Raw genomic sequence first — 14,745 nt, forward strand, 5'->3', positions numbered from 1 at the left:
ATTTATTTTATTAGAAATAAAGAAATCAGTTTCTTTACCAAGAGATTAAAAAGGGTGGGTGCAAAAAAGAACTTAGAAATGACCTTGCTAAAGTATGTGCAAGGGTGATATAATAAAAAGTTATTTCTAGTGGCTTATAGATGTCAATGGGGGCAGGCCAATGAGCTGAGGGAGCCTGAGTAACAAGAATAAGAGCCATTTTTATATAATTAATTTGAAACAAACCAGGTCTGCTTAAAAAATCTCACCTCTAAAATTTAAAACTATACGCAGAATTTTATGTTTGCTTGAAGCAATTATTAATGCATATGATTAAAAGATACCTCCCTTACCTTGGACAAGTATTCCTTCATGACCTGGATAAAATAGGGCATGGCAAAGTCCATGATATTGTGCCTCCATGCAGTTTCCAAGACAACATCTGGCCTTAAGAGATCATAACAAGTGAAGAGACAAGCTCCAAAGCATTCTCTCTTTTCTTCCTGCAAAAACCACTGCAGCAGCTCTTCTGCCAACTCTGTATCTTTTGATTCAGAGGCATACTGCATTGCATCCTAACAATGGGAAAGGAAATAATTTTTTAGAAATCAACTGCACTAGACTGCTAAGAGGGCAACTATGCAATTACTAATGTTTTCTGTATGGGAGTGATTTATTTAATCAGTTGAGGCGGAAATCTTAGAATTACAGTGCATCAGGATTTTAGTTCTTTAATTTTGTCAATGGTTACATGAATTTTGTTGTCTCCCTCCCCACTCCCAGATTTGACAAGCAATTTCACTGGGTTATACATATAATTTTTAAAATTATAAATTTTTAAATTATAAATTATAAATTTAAAATTATAAAATTTTAAAAATCAGGATAAGAATAGAATGAGCCCCTTATGTTAAGGGGGATGTGGCACCCTCAAAAATCATCCTACCTTGATTTAAGTCAAGCTAGATGGGAAAATAGAGTGATATTGCTTGCCTAGAAATTATATTTAATCTCGGTTTACTACTTTAATTTTGTGAAGTTTTGTTTTTTTAGAGATGGAGGAAAGGGAAGTTGGGGAAGGTGTAGCAGAACTCATAAGATATAAGATTTAACATTAATAAATTTATTTTACATTAACTGGATTGCCCTGGAGACTTAAATAGTACTTTAAGAGTTACTTTGATTTGTCCCATGTAAGGGTTTTGATTTTTTCCTTCAGCAAGGGAACAATGATTGTTTTATAAAACAGTAAACCTGGAAATATCCTCTGTAGCTAAGATAGGTTTAGTCCTAGAAATGGTCTTTTTTCAAGTTTTCCTATTTTAGCTTAATCACCCTCTTTCCATCCATTCCAATTTAATCTACCTTATAAAGCCGGTCTTTTTTGCATAGCTCTACACTCTGTTTCCAGCGATTGTTGCCTTTGAAGAGATATGCAGCAATTCTTCTAAATTCAATAAGCTCATGTTTCTCCAAACGTTGAGCAAGAGAGATATTATCGAAATTGTCATATGCATCTATTGATGTTCTTAGTGCCTTCAGGAAAAAAAAAGAAATTAAAATACCAAGGTAGTAAAATGTCTTCAAAAAGTTGTGCTCCATCATATTCTGACCATGGGCCCCAGTGAAACAAAGTCTGCCATAATACTTTGTATCTAAACACTAGCCATATGGATAACTTACAAGTTTCTTCCATCTAATTATGTTAAGGCTATAAAAATGTTGATAACAAAAGGATTTTTGTTCTGAAGGATTGATTTCTATTCATACATGATCAAAATTGGCAAATTTGGATTTGGTTGTAAGGTTTGTAGACTTTGTGTTCTGCAAACCAAGTACTGTCCTAGGGAGACTCCTGAAAAATTACAGTAAGATATTCACTGCCACAAAGATTAACATGGTCTAGATCAACTTTGTTGTCTTAAGAATCCTTACTAAAAAGTTTGATACAAGCAAACGTTTGCTCTTCTGCCAGTAATCAGATCAACATCTATATGGCATTTTGAAATTTGTAAAGTATTTCATTTAAATTTTATGACTAGCTATTATCTCTATTTTATGGGATGAGGAAACTCAAGGCTTGCAAACAGCAAGTGATTTGCAAATGACTAGTATCATCACAGGCAGAAGTTTGACCAAGACTTCAATCACTATACCAAATTGTCTTACAATACTTAGAGACTTAATGGTAAGGAGGTAGGAGGAAAGGGGGTAGAGGCAGAACAGAATAAAATGATTGGAACTGTTACGTCAAAGGAAAAACAAATTTGGGGGGGTTTAAAGGGCCAAATATTTTCAAACTCTATTCTTTATATAGCCATAAAAGGGCAAAGTTTTCCCTTTCACCACCGCCTTCCCCTCAAAAATACCCAAAAAACTCCCTAACACCACTTCTTTTTAAACCCTTACTTTCCATCTTAGAATCAATTCTGTGGTATTGGTTCCAAGGCAGAAGAGCAGTAAGGGCTAGGCAATGGGGTGCCCAGGGTCAAAACAGAGGTAAAAAGTGTCTGAGGCCAGATTCAAATCTAGGACCTCCCATCTATAGGCCTGGTTCTCAATTCATTGAGCCACCCAACTGTGCACCCACCCAACACCCACCCATACCCATACTTCTGCTGGAATTTTGGAGTATCATATTTCAGCAATTACAAATGAAAATGTCTTCAACCTCAGAGTATAACTGTTTAGGCTCTAAGTCACACGATTAAAACTGAATTAGCATTGTAACAAACCTTTAATTAGCTACAACTTATTTTATATCTTATGAGGATTATAAAGTAAATGGCCTTCCAATTTACCTATTTTTCCTATGACTACAACCAAATGTTCAGAAGCAGACCCAAGAATCAAAATGTTTTACCTGGTAATCTTCTTCTGTAATGAAGAGGTTATTCAATGACTCATTCACCGACTTGTTGTTATGGTTTTGAACAGAGCGTAGGTATGGTTTAACCAATGGAAGTTGTTTAACCTTTGAAATAGAGTACAGAGTTAATACAACACATTTTAAATTTAAGTTACTTAGAAAAATACTCGGGGATACAATAAGCAGTCTTTAACTGAGATTAATTAAAACCATTACCTTACTGAAATAGTTGACAGCACGAGTGTGATCCAACCTTGGAGACAGTACCATCAGCAGGTCGTTTAGTAGCAGAGGTTTGAATTCTAAATAGAATTGTATTGCTCTATAATATAGTTCCACATTGGCTACCTAAAGTGGGAAAATTCAAATACAAGGTTGGAGTTATTTGCTTTAATTCAAAGAATTCAATTTGTAAAGATTTCACATTCTGATGGCATAGGTCTACCTTGGTAATAATATCTTTAAATTGTCCTTCTTTCCAGGCATCTGTTGGATGATTCATCATAGTAATTATGGCATTGTCATATTCTTCATATTTATCATATAAAAATACCAGCTCTGCCCAAAGATGTGCTTGCTCTGCAGCCCTTAGCACCTGCACATAAGAAAGATTAAGCAACTAGTAAGTGTGGACTAATTCCAATTAGTACATTTCAAATAGACGATATTCAATATTACAGTTGTTACTACTCAACAAAGATGATTTACCTTTGGAATATTCACTCTGGACCAGAACAACTCCAAATGCTCCCTCATTTTCTGTGGTTTGAATTTTGAGTAAAGAATTGCTAATTCAGTAAACATTCCCATGTGGGCTCGCTCAAGCCCCAGTGCTGCTTCCAACATGGTGATCAGTTCTTCAAAATATCCTCGATCCTGAAGGAAAGAAATGATCACTCAAACAAGGGCTCCTCATGGTACATGGGGGATCACTCATGTTGACGATCTTTCTCCATTACCTGGTAGTAGTTTATGAGCTCCTCCAGCTCATCCGCATGCACCACAATATGAAGCCCACACATCTGAGCCAAGCGGAACTCTTTCCCATCTACACAGGCAAAGCAGACCTGGGGATAGGAAGTACAGACAATTATCTACAGGAAAACAGATACGTGGCTGGTTGATGATCTAATGTAGGCACGGTGCTATTGAAAGCTCACTCCTAGGGAGAGCTAAAGAGGTTTCCATATTTATTTATTCTAACTTTAAAAGAGATATAAAATTATGTTTCTAAATACCTCCTTCCACGTTCTAGTGCTGTTAGCTTTCCGGGCCCCATCAACAGCTGCCTGATATTCACCCAAGTGAACGAGGGTAGATGCCAAGCGACCGAAGTTGGAAACGTTATTGTATAACAATTTAGCAGCATCATACATTTTCTCATCATAACAACGGTCCCCAACCTAAGAAAAGAAACAAGTTATTAGACTTAGTCATATCTAATTCTCTTTCTATCTTGCTCCTGGGCTGTGATTTCCTGATACTGGTCAGGCTTCACAGAAGAGTTGTTCAATTATTTCTGAAAGAAACTTACTTGTTGAATATGGGCATTATTTGGCCCATTAATAAATTCTTCCAGCTCCGCAAGGCGATTGGTTTTAGCTAGAGCAAAGATCAGTTCTGTCTCTACATAAGATTCACGAGCCTTCTTGCGAGCCATTTGCAGGTACTTAACCAGTTCTTCCCAGTTGCCTGAAAATATGAAGAAAAATAATCTATTTAGCAAATCCCTCTAGAAAGCTCTATAAAATGATAAAATTTAAAAGTCTACTATTAAACTTCCTCTTAAAAAAGTGTCAAATTCTAGGAAAGCAGACATTAGACATATAATGAGAAAGTAATAGATACTAAAACAATAAAAATCCTGCCACCACTATAATTGGGAAAATTCATTGAGGATCAGTATCAAATAAGAGACTTTTTAAAAAATCCAGTTATTCAACTATATTGACTTGATAAATTGTGAATCTTATATCTATTTATTTGTACATTTTATAGATAAAAGGGTGGATGGGAAGGGTAAATGGTATCCTACCAGAGTAAAATGCTTGAGGGCTGAGACTGTTTTGATTCTGTCATTATATGTCAAACCTAGCAGAATGCCTTGCACATAGTGAGGGCTTAATAAATTTCTGCAGAATTAAATTAGGGGAGGAAAAAAAGAGTCACCTAGTGGGAACAGTGATAAATGAGATGAGTTTGAAATTAACTTGATCTTGCTGTCATAATAGCACAGATTTAACTGGTTACTTTTCCTTGATAGATAAAACTAAGAAAAACCTTACTATTTCAAAAAATAGGACAGACATATCCTCCCAGAGTAGGAGGCAAGGTTAGGGGAGTTTTATGTTAAAGAGAAGCTACAGGGTAAAAGAAGTATATGACTCCTAAACACAATCCTATGCAATATACTTTCAAGTCTTTTTTTTTTTTTTTAAAAGATCTCAGAAACCATTTAATCCAACCCCTTTGTTTTGGAGATGAAGAAACTGAGGTCTAGGTTTAAATCTTTCAGGGTTCCAACACAATTCAGGGCTATTCATCAATCAGCTTTAATTAGGGCCTAGCTAAAACATGTGGGTCTGAAATATGAGATCATTATTAGTCCTACCACTAGTATTGGCAGCCTGAACAACTTCCATGTAAGATGAAGGGTCATCTGCTTTGATATAGGAATCAATAGCTTCTTTCACCATCCCTTTCTGCAACTGAGCCTTTGCAAGCTGACTCCATACTGCAGGTTCATTGCAGCGTTCAGCAAATTCATATGCACGATCCAGGTTTCCAATGTGTTCAATCAAGACCTAAGAAATAGATTTTTTTAAATTAGTAGGGTTAATACAATTTGTTAAATTTGGGCTTTTCCATTAGTAACAGGAAAAAAGTGATATCTCTCCTCTTTTATTGCTACATAACAAGGATACATTACTAGTATGAAAGGAACATATGGTTAAATAATCTGCCCTAAAATGGTCAATTTAAGTTTTACCTGTACAGCTGAAGTATTAACATCAAATTTCCTGAAAATGGCAAATGCCTCCTCAAACAACTCATTGCTGATGGCAATATTAGCAATATCTGGAGCATCATAATTATCTAGTCGATTGATATATTCCATAACACGAGTACGGTCGGCTTTAATTGCAGTGAGGATAAGGAGGTTTTGCAGATTCCTATTAATGACAAATTAGCAACACTTGAATGTAGCATATTAAAGAAACTATTAGCAATAAATAAATAAGAATATCAAATCTAAGTAGGAGGAAGGGGAAAGTGTACATGTGTTAGAAGTATTCACAATCATAGTCATACAAGGAGAGACTCCTTTATTTCTTGATTTCTTTTATTCTTCCAAGACTGACTCAAGCTGTAGCCAAAACAAAAATAATTTAGTTCTGCCTTTGTCACTATTTATAAAAATGTTACAGATGACGTGAGCTTCAAATGGAATAGATCCATGATAACACCACTCACAACATACCTGTGTTCACTGAATACTGAGTTGTCAAGAACAATTTTCTCCAATAGTTCAATGAGTTCATTGGGAAGGTCTGCAGTCATGAAAGCTTTGACAGTAACAGACACCTCTTCAGGATCTTGAGTCTCAGACAAAGCTGTCTGTACAACCTAAAAAATGAAGAGAACAAGAAAACTCAAGTTAAAGACTTGTCCCTCTCTCATACCCTCTGCCAATGACAAATGCATGCATCATAACCAGTCTCACCTGGTCAATCAGGGGCCTCCTATAAGGATTGCTCTCTAGGAGTACACTACCCCAAAGCTCTGGATCCTTACGGCGAACCAAATAGCGGGAAAGACTTTTGAAGAGAGAATTTTCATTGCAAACCTGCATAACGAGAGAATTTGAGACTTAAAACTAGATTTAAAAACCTCTCTCCTACCAAAAACACCACTCCACATCTATCTTCCACTGTTTAGTAGAAAACTGTAACTTAACCAGGACATAACCAAAAAAGGCATTCGCTGAAATGAAAATTCTTAAAAAAAAAACAAAAAACACCTCTCCAGTTCTCACTTAAAACCACCCTCACAAATTCTTAGCATCTACAGTTGTTTTTGAGTCATTTCTATTAATAATATGAAGGATACATACGTTAATAAGTTCCAAATCACACTGGCCACGTTCATAAGCCACACATGCTAAGTGGGGATCCCTCTTCTCACAATATTTCCCAACGACACGACTGTCATAATAAGGATTTTCACGAAGAAATCTTTCTGGGTTGTTGTTACTGTCAATGTAGATTTTAGCTAGTGCATTGTGAGTAGCAGGCTCCTCACAACCCTCATGAATTCTGGCTTCTAGCCAAGGCAGTAGAAGTTTTAATCTAGGAGAAAACACACAAATATTTATTATAAATACCCATCTAAACTTTAGTGTAATACCTGAAATGCAGTATTTACTAAGTACTTTGCAAACTTTAAAGCACAATATAAACATTAGCTACTATTATTAATATTATATTATCTGAATGTGTTATAAGAGGTTACCAAAGGAAACAGCAAAAATATCCTTTCCTGGTGATACAATGATTAACTGTAGTCAGTGCATAGAACCTGTTGGATTTTTCAAGTGACTGACCAACTGACCTTCTGAACCTACAAAACTTAGTATTTAACTCTGTAAAATATCACCCAAGTATAGCCATACATAAAACTCAGCCAGAATAGGAACTCAATGATGTAATATTAAAAAATCTTAGCTGTACAATCTGACCTAGAATTACAAACCAAAAGCCCAGAGGATGAGCTTGGCCTCAGTTCTAAAATAAAGAGTTCTGCTTTCTATTGCCAAAAGGAGACATGCCATAATAATGACTAACGGGAACTACTAATATTAACTGGGAATAAAACCTTTTGCCAAGAAGAATTCAGCTGTTCTAAATAGGCTTTGGCCATATAGTGCCTTTCCACTAGATGACTAACTTTACTTCTAGCTATTTATATCTTTGCATAGGAATAAATAGCCAAAGAGAAAGCAAGGTTCAGATTCTAAGTTCTAATCCCCTAGAATCATAATCTTAGTGAAGATGGGCTTAATGGTCTATAATCATTTGTAACCCAAGCAGATGTTTAATTATCTGATCAAGGTTTTTAGATTAAGTTTAACAATATCAAAAAAATGTTAATGGTCTTAGCTAAAAGACAACAGGATGATAGAAATACCTCATAATTCAGAGCGAGACTGAGGGCACACATTTAAACTTACATTTCCTCTAAATATTAAAATATCTACATCAAACAACTATAGTGTCTAAAAGTATTTTTATTTTTGTTATCTCAGTATATCCTAACCACTTATGGCTAGTAAGCTTTAAATATTCCCCAATATCTGAAACATTAATAAGCTTTAAATTATATGAAGGTCATAAAAGGTGCCATTTATGGCATATTTTCAAAAAATAGCTATTAAAAGGATCTATATTATATGTGAGGGACTGTGTTTAGCACTTTATAAATATTATTTCATTTGATCCTCACAACAATCCTGGAAGGAAGGTGCTATTATGATCACTATTTTATAGCTGAGGAAGTGGAAGTATGCAAAAGTTAAGTAACTTGTCCAGGGTCTTGCAGCTAGATCTTTCTGACTCTTAAGTCCAATGCTCCATACATAGCACACCATCTCCTAAGGTTTCAATTTAAATTTTAAAATTTTTCTGTCTCTCTTGGACATTTCTAATTAGTTAGCCTTATTGTTCAAATTCTTTTTCAAGAATCAAGATAGTATTCCTATTTGTTTTTCTCTAGTCCATTAAGAAAGTACATTTTATTTAGCTACAAAGTCAAATAACCTAACCACAACTAAATGGCTGGTCCTCCTAAATTACAAAAGGCAACATTTTCCTTTGGTGATCAAAGAAGTTTTGGGGGAGAATAATTTTGAGATACCCTATTCACATAGACCTAGAAAAAGGCAATTGTACAACCCAACCTAAATTTGAAATTTGGACCCCATGTGTTACTTGAGCACTGCCAGTTGTGAGCAAGTGCAGAACACATGATTTCATATCATGCATCAAAGAGTACAGAAATTTACCAGGAGTAATATTAAAAATTGGCCTCACATTGACTGTACTTGCTCACATTGTGAAATATGTACTCTGCATATATCATACTTATATATTGTTCTAGGACTATTATGGCATAAACAATGTCATCCCTATACCAAGATAAATTCAGAATGGGTGAATGACTTGAATATAAAGAAGGAAACTATAAGTAAATTACGTGAACACAGAATAGTATACTTGTCAGATCTTTGGGAAAGGAAAGATTGTAAAACCAAGCAAGAGTTAGAAAAAATTACAAAATGTAAAATAAATAATTTTGATTACATTAAATTAAAAAGTTTTTGTACAAACAAAACCAAAGCAACCAAAATTAGAAAGGAATCAACAAATTGGGAAAAAATCTTTATAACAAAAAAAATCTGACAAAGGTCTAATTACTCAAATATATAAGAAGCTAAATCAATTGTACAACAAATCAAGCCATTCCCCAACTGATAAAATGGGCAAGGGACAGAAATAGGCAATTTTCAGATAAAGAAATCAAAACTATCAATAAGCACATAAGAAAGTGTTCTAAATCTCTTATAATTAGAGGAATACAAATCAAAACAACTCTGAGGTATCACCTCACACCTAGCAGATTGGTTAAAATGACAGCACGGGAGAGTAATGAATGTTGGAGGGGATGTGGCAAAATTGGGACATTAATGCATTGCTGGTGGAGTTGTGAACTGATCCAACCATTCTGGATGGCAGTTTGGAACTATGCCCGAAGAGTGCTAAAAGATTGCCTGCCTTTTGATCCAGCCATACCATTGCTGGTTTGTACCCCAAGGAGATCATAGGGAAAAAGACACGTACAAAAATATTTATAGCCATGCTCTTTGTGGTGGCAAAAAACTGGAAAGCGAGGGTATGCCCTTCAAATGAGGAATGGCTGAACAAATTGTGGTATCTGTTGGTGATGAAATACTATTGTACTCAAAGGAATAACGAGCTGGAGGAATTCCATGTGAACTGGAATGACCTCCAGGAATTGATGCAGAGTGAAAGGAACAGAACCAAGAGAACATTGTTCACAGAGACTGATACACTGTGGTATAATCGAATGTAATGGACTTCTGTACTAGCAGCAATGCAATGATCCAGGACAATGTTGAGGGACTTATGAAAAAGAACGCTATCCACATTCAGAGGGAAAACTATGGGAATAGAAACACAGAAGAAAAACAACTGCTTGAACACTTGGGTTGATGCAGACATGATTTGGGATGTGGACTCTAAACGACCACCCTAGTGCAGTTATCAATGGGTCTTGATTGATGACACATGTAAAAACCAGTGGAAATGTGCGTCAGCTGTGGGGGTGGGGGGACTTGGAGGGTGGAGGGGAGAGTAAGAACATGAATCATGTAACCAGGAAAATTTTTCTAAAAATAAAAATTTAAGGAAAAAAACAACAACAACAACGTCATCATAACATATGACAGATTCTCCATCTGGGATTTATTATCCTTTTGCTTTATAATTATATAGGCTTCCCCTTTGTGAAAATAAAGAGTTCCTATTTTAGAGTTTCATTTCTGATCCTTTACCTTCCATTCCAAGAAATATGCATTCTAGTCAATACAACTGTCTCAAAGTAGAGGCTACTAAATAACCAAGAAACAGTCAGTAACATACAATACAAAAATATCCTAACCAACTGGATTGACTGATTATTTTTTCTGAGTAGAACTAAATTTGGGTTAAAAAAAAAAAAAAGCAATCATTTTAATTCATTTAACAAGGTTAAGTTTCCATACCTGTTTCTCTTTTCAACTTCAGCAACAAGTTCATCAGTAGAAAACTGACCTCTCACTACAAGAATCAAATTCTTTATGACATCTTCAGAGCAATCAACATCAAGCAATCCTCCAATAACTACTGGAAGACGACTTGGATTCACCTACAGAAAACAGTGATATATTATGTTAGCATTGTAACCTCTAAAGAATGTTGCCTGAAATAATATTCTCTTCCACTCTACCAAGCAAAGGAATGTCCTTGACTATTTTGTTCACTTATAGTCCTCTACCAACAGTATCCTATATCATATTGACATGTATTTGATTTAAGATTTTTTTTTTAAACTCTTACCTTCCCTCTTGTAGTCAATACTGTGTATTGGCTCCAAGGCAGAAGAATGGTAAGGGTAGGCAATGGGGGTGAAGTGACTTGCCCAGGGTCACACAGCTGGAAAGTGTCTGAGGTCAGATTTGAACCTAGGACTTCCCATCTGTAGGCCTGGTTCTCAATCCACTGAGCTACCCAGCTGCCCCCCAACTTAAGATTCTTAAAGGCGTGGCCTACTAAGTTCTATTAAGCTAAAATGACAATGAGTACTGGCTTAACAGTCTACCTAAATTTGGAAAAGTTCACAAGAAGATTTTTGAACTTCATCAACTTATGAAGTCTAAGTCACAAAAGGACTAAGATCTGTAATAATAGAAGAAATATTCATAAATAATGGCCTCATTTATCTTTTGAAATATCTAAGTTTATCCTTATTTGGATTTAAGTTTGGCTTTTTTTGAAACCATAACAGTATGTAAAATTACTGAGGAAAATACCGTTCGAAGGGTCTGCACATAATGGAGCACATGAATTTTTGAGCCAGTTTTGTTTTGTCTTTTGACAAAGTTAAGTAGGTATTTGATAGATTAGTATGGGAAAACTTAAAGAGCTAAAGCCAAGAATGCAGTCTCTTCCAAATCACTTATAACCCTAATATTTATTATAAACTCAAGTTTCCTGCATTAAAGCACAAATATTAGAAAGGATGATATGCCAATAGTTCAACAAGAGTGGTTTAATGGACCAAAATCTCCAATGCAAGACAACATGTAATCCTTGTGTTTAATAATTTGTTACTTACCTTCTGCACGTAGATCTCAATATATTTCTGGAGATTATTTCTATATAAGTAGAGCACCAAGTCATGAACAAAGTCAAATCGATCACAAACAATGATGAGTGGTAACTGGTCTGTTAGTTTTGCTTCCTGAAAAAGAACACATTAGAGAATTCTTTAAATTTTCATTAAAGTACACATTATATATCATTTGTTTTAAGATATGACCATATTCTTGTTAAATGCAAAAGGGCAATCAATTCTTCTAGAGTAGTTTCATATTCAGAATAAAGAGTATCCTAATAACCTGAGTATGCATGTTCCCAGGGTTATCAGTAAACTCACTAGCTAATATCTATAGCCAAATAATAATCTAACAAGTCCCTCACAAAGTAGGCCCTTTCCCATGCCCACATTTACAAGACTATTAAACAACCACAGGACAACAGGTATGACAAACAACTATACTTCAGAATTTGATTGCCACTGGCATTGAGTGTAGGATTAACACACTGGGATGTTAATGCAAAACCAACACTTGGAAATTGCTTTAAGCACTCTGCCAAAATTGTAGAACTTACTTTAGTTTACATTTGTTGCAGATGGATAACATTTAGTTCCTTCCCTTCCCAATTTAAGGATTCCATTGCATCCATCCACTCAAATGCTTTTCACTCAACCCATTCAATGCAACATGATGTCCACGAGACAGAAGCATTATGTGTTGCTGTAGCAAGGCCAGCACAGGCCGTTAAAGAAGAGATGCCCATACATCAATCAAGCTGTGTTGAGCATTACACATCCCAGGATATAATCTTACATACAAATTGACATGAAAGATGCTATGGACAGGTGGGAAAGACCTGCACTGGGAGATTTACCTGGTACATGTCCTGCACATTCCACAGACACAAGGAACAGCACAAAAAACAACAATTTCCATCAGGAATTTATTTACATACAGACAGACTAAAATTCCTCAATGAATGCTTTTAAGACACTCTGAGGAAAGAGAGCTGAAAAGCCTAAGAGACTTTCCTCAATGACAGTGAAAATTAAACTATGTTAATTTAGAACAAAATCTAATCCTTGAGGTCTAACCAAGTCACAATGGTATCAAGTTATATATCTAATGCTACACAGGCTAAGCTAGGAAGCATTTCCAGAATTTTTTAAAAAATGTGGGTTGAAGGAAAATTACTGACAATCAAAAAAAAAAAAAAAGGCTATAACTCTTAACTGGAAGTCTAGCTACAGATTTGTTTTTACACATTAAGGAAAGTCTTTTAAGCCAGCTAATGCTTAAAGAAATAACCTTAAGAAAGGAAAAGAAGTCCTTGTTTTCACAAGGGTAGTCGACTAAAAGAAATTTTTTTTCCCTCAATGATCTATTTATTGTATTACTGTTATTGTATTACTAATATTGTAAACCTAGTCAGTTTTAGACTGCATCTAACTTATTAGGAATCTTAAGAAGCTATATACTATTGCAATCACAAAAGCTATCCAGTATATCTCAGCACAAATCTCTTCTTGCTATTGAATATGGAAAGTTTATGGATATTTTTTACTTATCTCTCTGATAAGTACAGACCACTACAATTACTTAAAACTACTACAATTGTGTCCCCAAACCAAACTAATAAATGCTCTTAGTAAAACAATCAGTTATAGCATAAAAGCAATAAAGTTAAGAATAAGAGTAGTCCTATAAAGGAAGCATAAGTTCGTGTGATGTCAAGGAGGTCAATACTACCTGTGGCCTACTCTCCCAATCTGATTAGAGCTGAGGACTAAAAAGCACAAGCACTATTTCAATTTGAGTAATAGTAAAAGGCCAGATGAACTACCATAGAAAGTCAGTTTAGTCCTAGAAGCAACTAATTCCAGGACTAAGAATGTTTAGGGGGTCTTAATTCCAAGACCAAAGAGATACCACAACTACACCATTTGACTCTCATATGAGATCTTGAATGAGGATAGTGAAATGAGTATACAAGCTAGCCAGATTTGGGGTTGTAGAAGGGATGACCCTAATGCAGACTTATTGATTCTTGGAGACATGGTGAAATTGAAGCCCTAACTAGGCAAAGAAGACAAGAAAGGTAATCCAATATAATTCTTTATATTTACAGTGGGTCTATAATCTGAAGAAGCTGTTTTGACATGCGAATTTAGGTTTTCTTAAAGCTGTAGCTGTTCATAATAGCTACAGCAAGAGCTTTTATATTTTTGGTGAATCTATTCCAGCCTAAAATTAAAACTGAAGCTTTAGCACTTGGTATAATTCATAAGATGTAAGGTACACTGAGTTTGGTTATTTAATACAAAGTTGACTGCCGACTCTAAAGAACATGTTGGGTGAAAGATAGTGATATAGGTTGTATACTACTTTTTTTCTCAATTTACCTGAGAAGATATAGTTATAGTTATATCTCTTATAGGTCTAACTTAAGATTCTTCTGAAGATCAAATTATAAGAAGCTTTTATGAATAATTTTTTAAAAATTAGAATAGGAAAATAAATTCACTTGTATGCTAATAGTTCTAAAGTCTGTATGTAGAAATCAAAGACTTTTTAGTAACATGTCAACATCTTCACCTTAATTCTTTTCCTACCAAACAATTTGTTGAGTGAAAGAAATGAAGTCTAAGTTTAATTTGACTAGCTTCAGCTGTCTATACTGAAGGAAACAAAAGTTCAAATTTTTTCATAAAAAGCTCATCATTTCAACAATGACCCACTCAATAGTTTCCATGTCTCTGAAGGTTGGTATTCATTTAACAAAGTAATTGAGATTAGAGGACATTTGTAGCCTAGTCTGCTAATTATTCAAGACCAATACATAGCTGTCGTGTCTGAATATAAGGACTTATGTCACAGTAAAAAATTCCTTAAGAGGCTAATTTTAATTCTTATAATAATGACCAGTATATGTTAGTATATTTTGTATAATAATACATGAATA

At 34.9% G+C, this 14,745-nt stretch overlaps 1 protein-coding gene across 1 annotated transcript in view; it reads right to left on the reverse strand.

The window, feature by feature from the left end:
• CLTC (clathrin heavy chain) overlaps nt 1-14,745 on the reverse strand; it is a 77,163-nt gene that overhangs the window by 8,801 nt on the left and 53,617 nt on the right. The window contains exons 15-30 of the mRNA XM_044676045.1: nt 11,801-11,926; nt 10,689-10,831; nt 6,963-7,197; nt 6,573-6,695; nt 6,330-6,475; nt 5,838-6,021; nt 5,460-5,652; nt 4,383-4,540; nt 4,087-4,251; nt 3,808-3,915; nt 3,557-3,724; nt 3,294-3,443; nt 3,065-3,196; nt 2,843-2,953; nt 1,345-1,515; nt 333-554 (exon numbers count right to left, since the gene is read on the reverse strand). Coding sequence (XP_044531980.1) covers nt 333-554; nt 1,345-1,515; nt 2,843-2,953; nt 3,065-3,196; nt 3,294-3,443; nt 3,557-3,724; nt 3,808-3,915; nt 4,087-4,251; nt 4,383-4,540; nt 5,460-5,652; nt 5,838-6,021; nt 6,330-6,475; nt 6,573-6,695; nt 6,963-7,197; nt 10,689-10,831; nt 11,801-11,926 — 2,535 coding nt within the window. The remainder of the gene's footprint in view (nt 1-332; nt 555-1,344; nt 1,516-2,842; nt 2,954-3,064; nt 3,197-3,293; nt 3,444-3,556; nt 3,725-3,807; nt 3,916-4,086; nt 4,252-4,382; nt 4,541-5,459; nt 5,653-5,837; nt 6,022-6,329; nt 6,476-6,572; nt 6,696-6,962; nt 7,198-10,688; nt 10,832-11,800; nt 11,927-14,745) is intronic.

Source organism: Gracilinanus agilis, chromosome 4, assembly GCF_016433145.1.
Source record: "Gracilinanus agilis isolate LMUSP501 chromosome 4, AgileGrace, whole genome shotgun sequence".
Lineage (NCBI taxonomy): Eukaryota > Metazoa > Chordata > Mammalia > Didelphimorphia > Didelphidae > Gracilinanus > Gracilinanus agilis.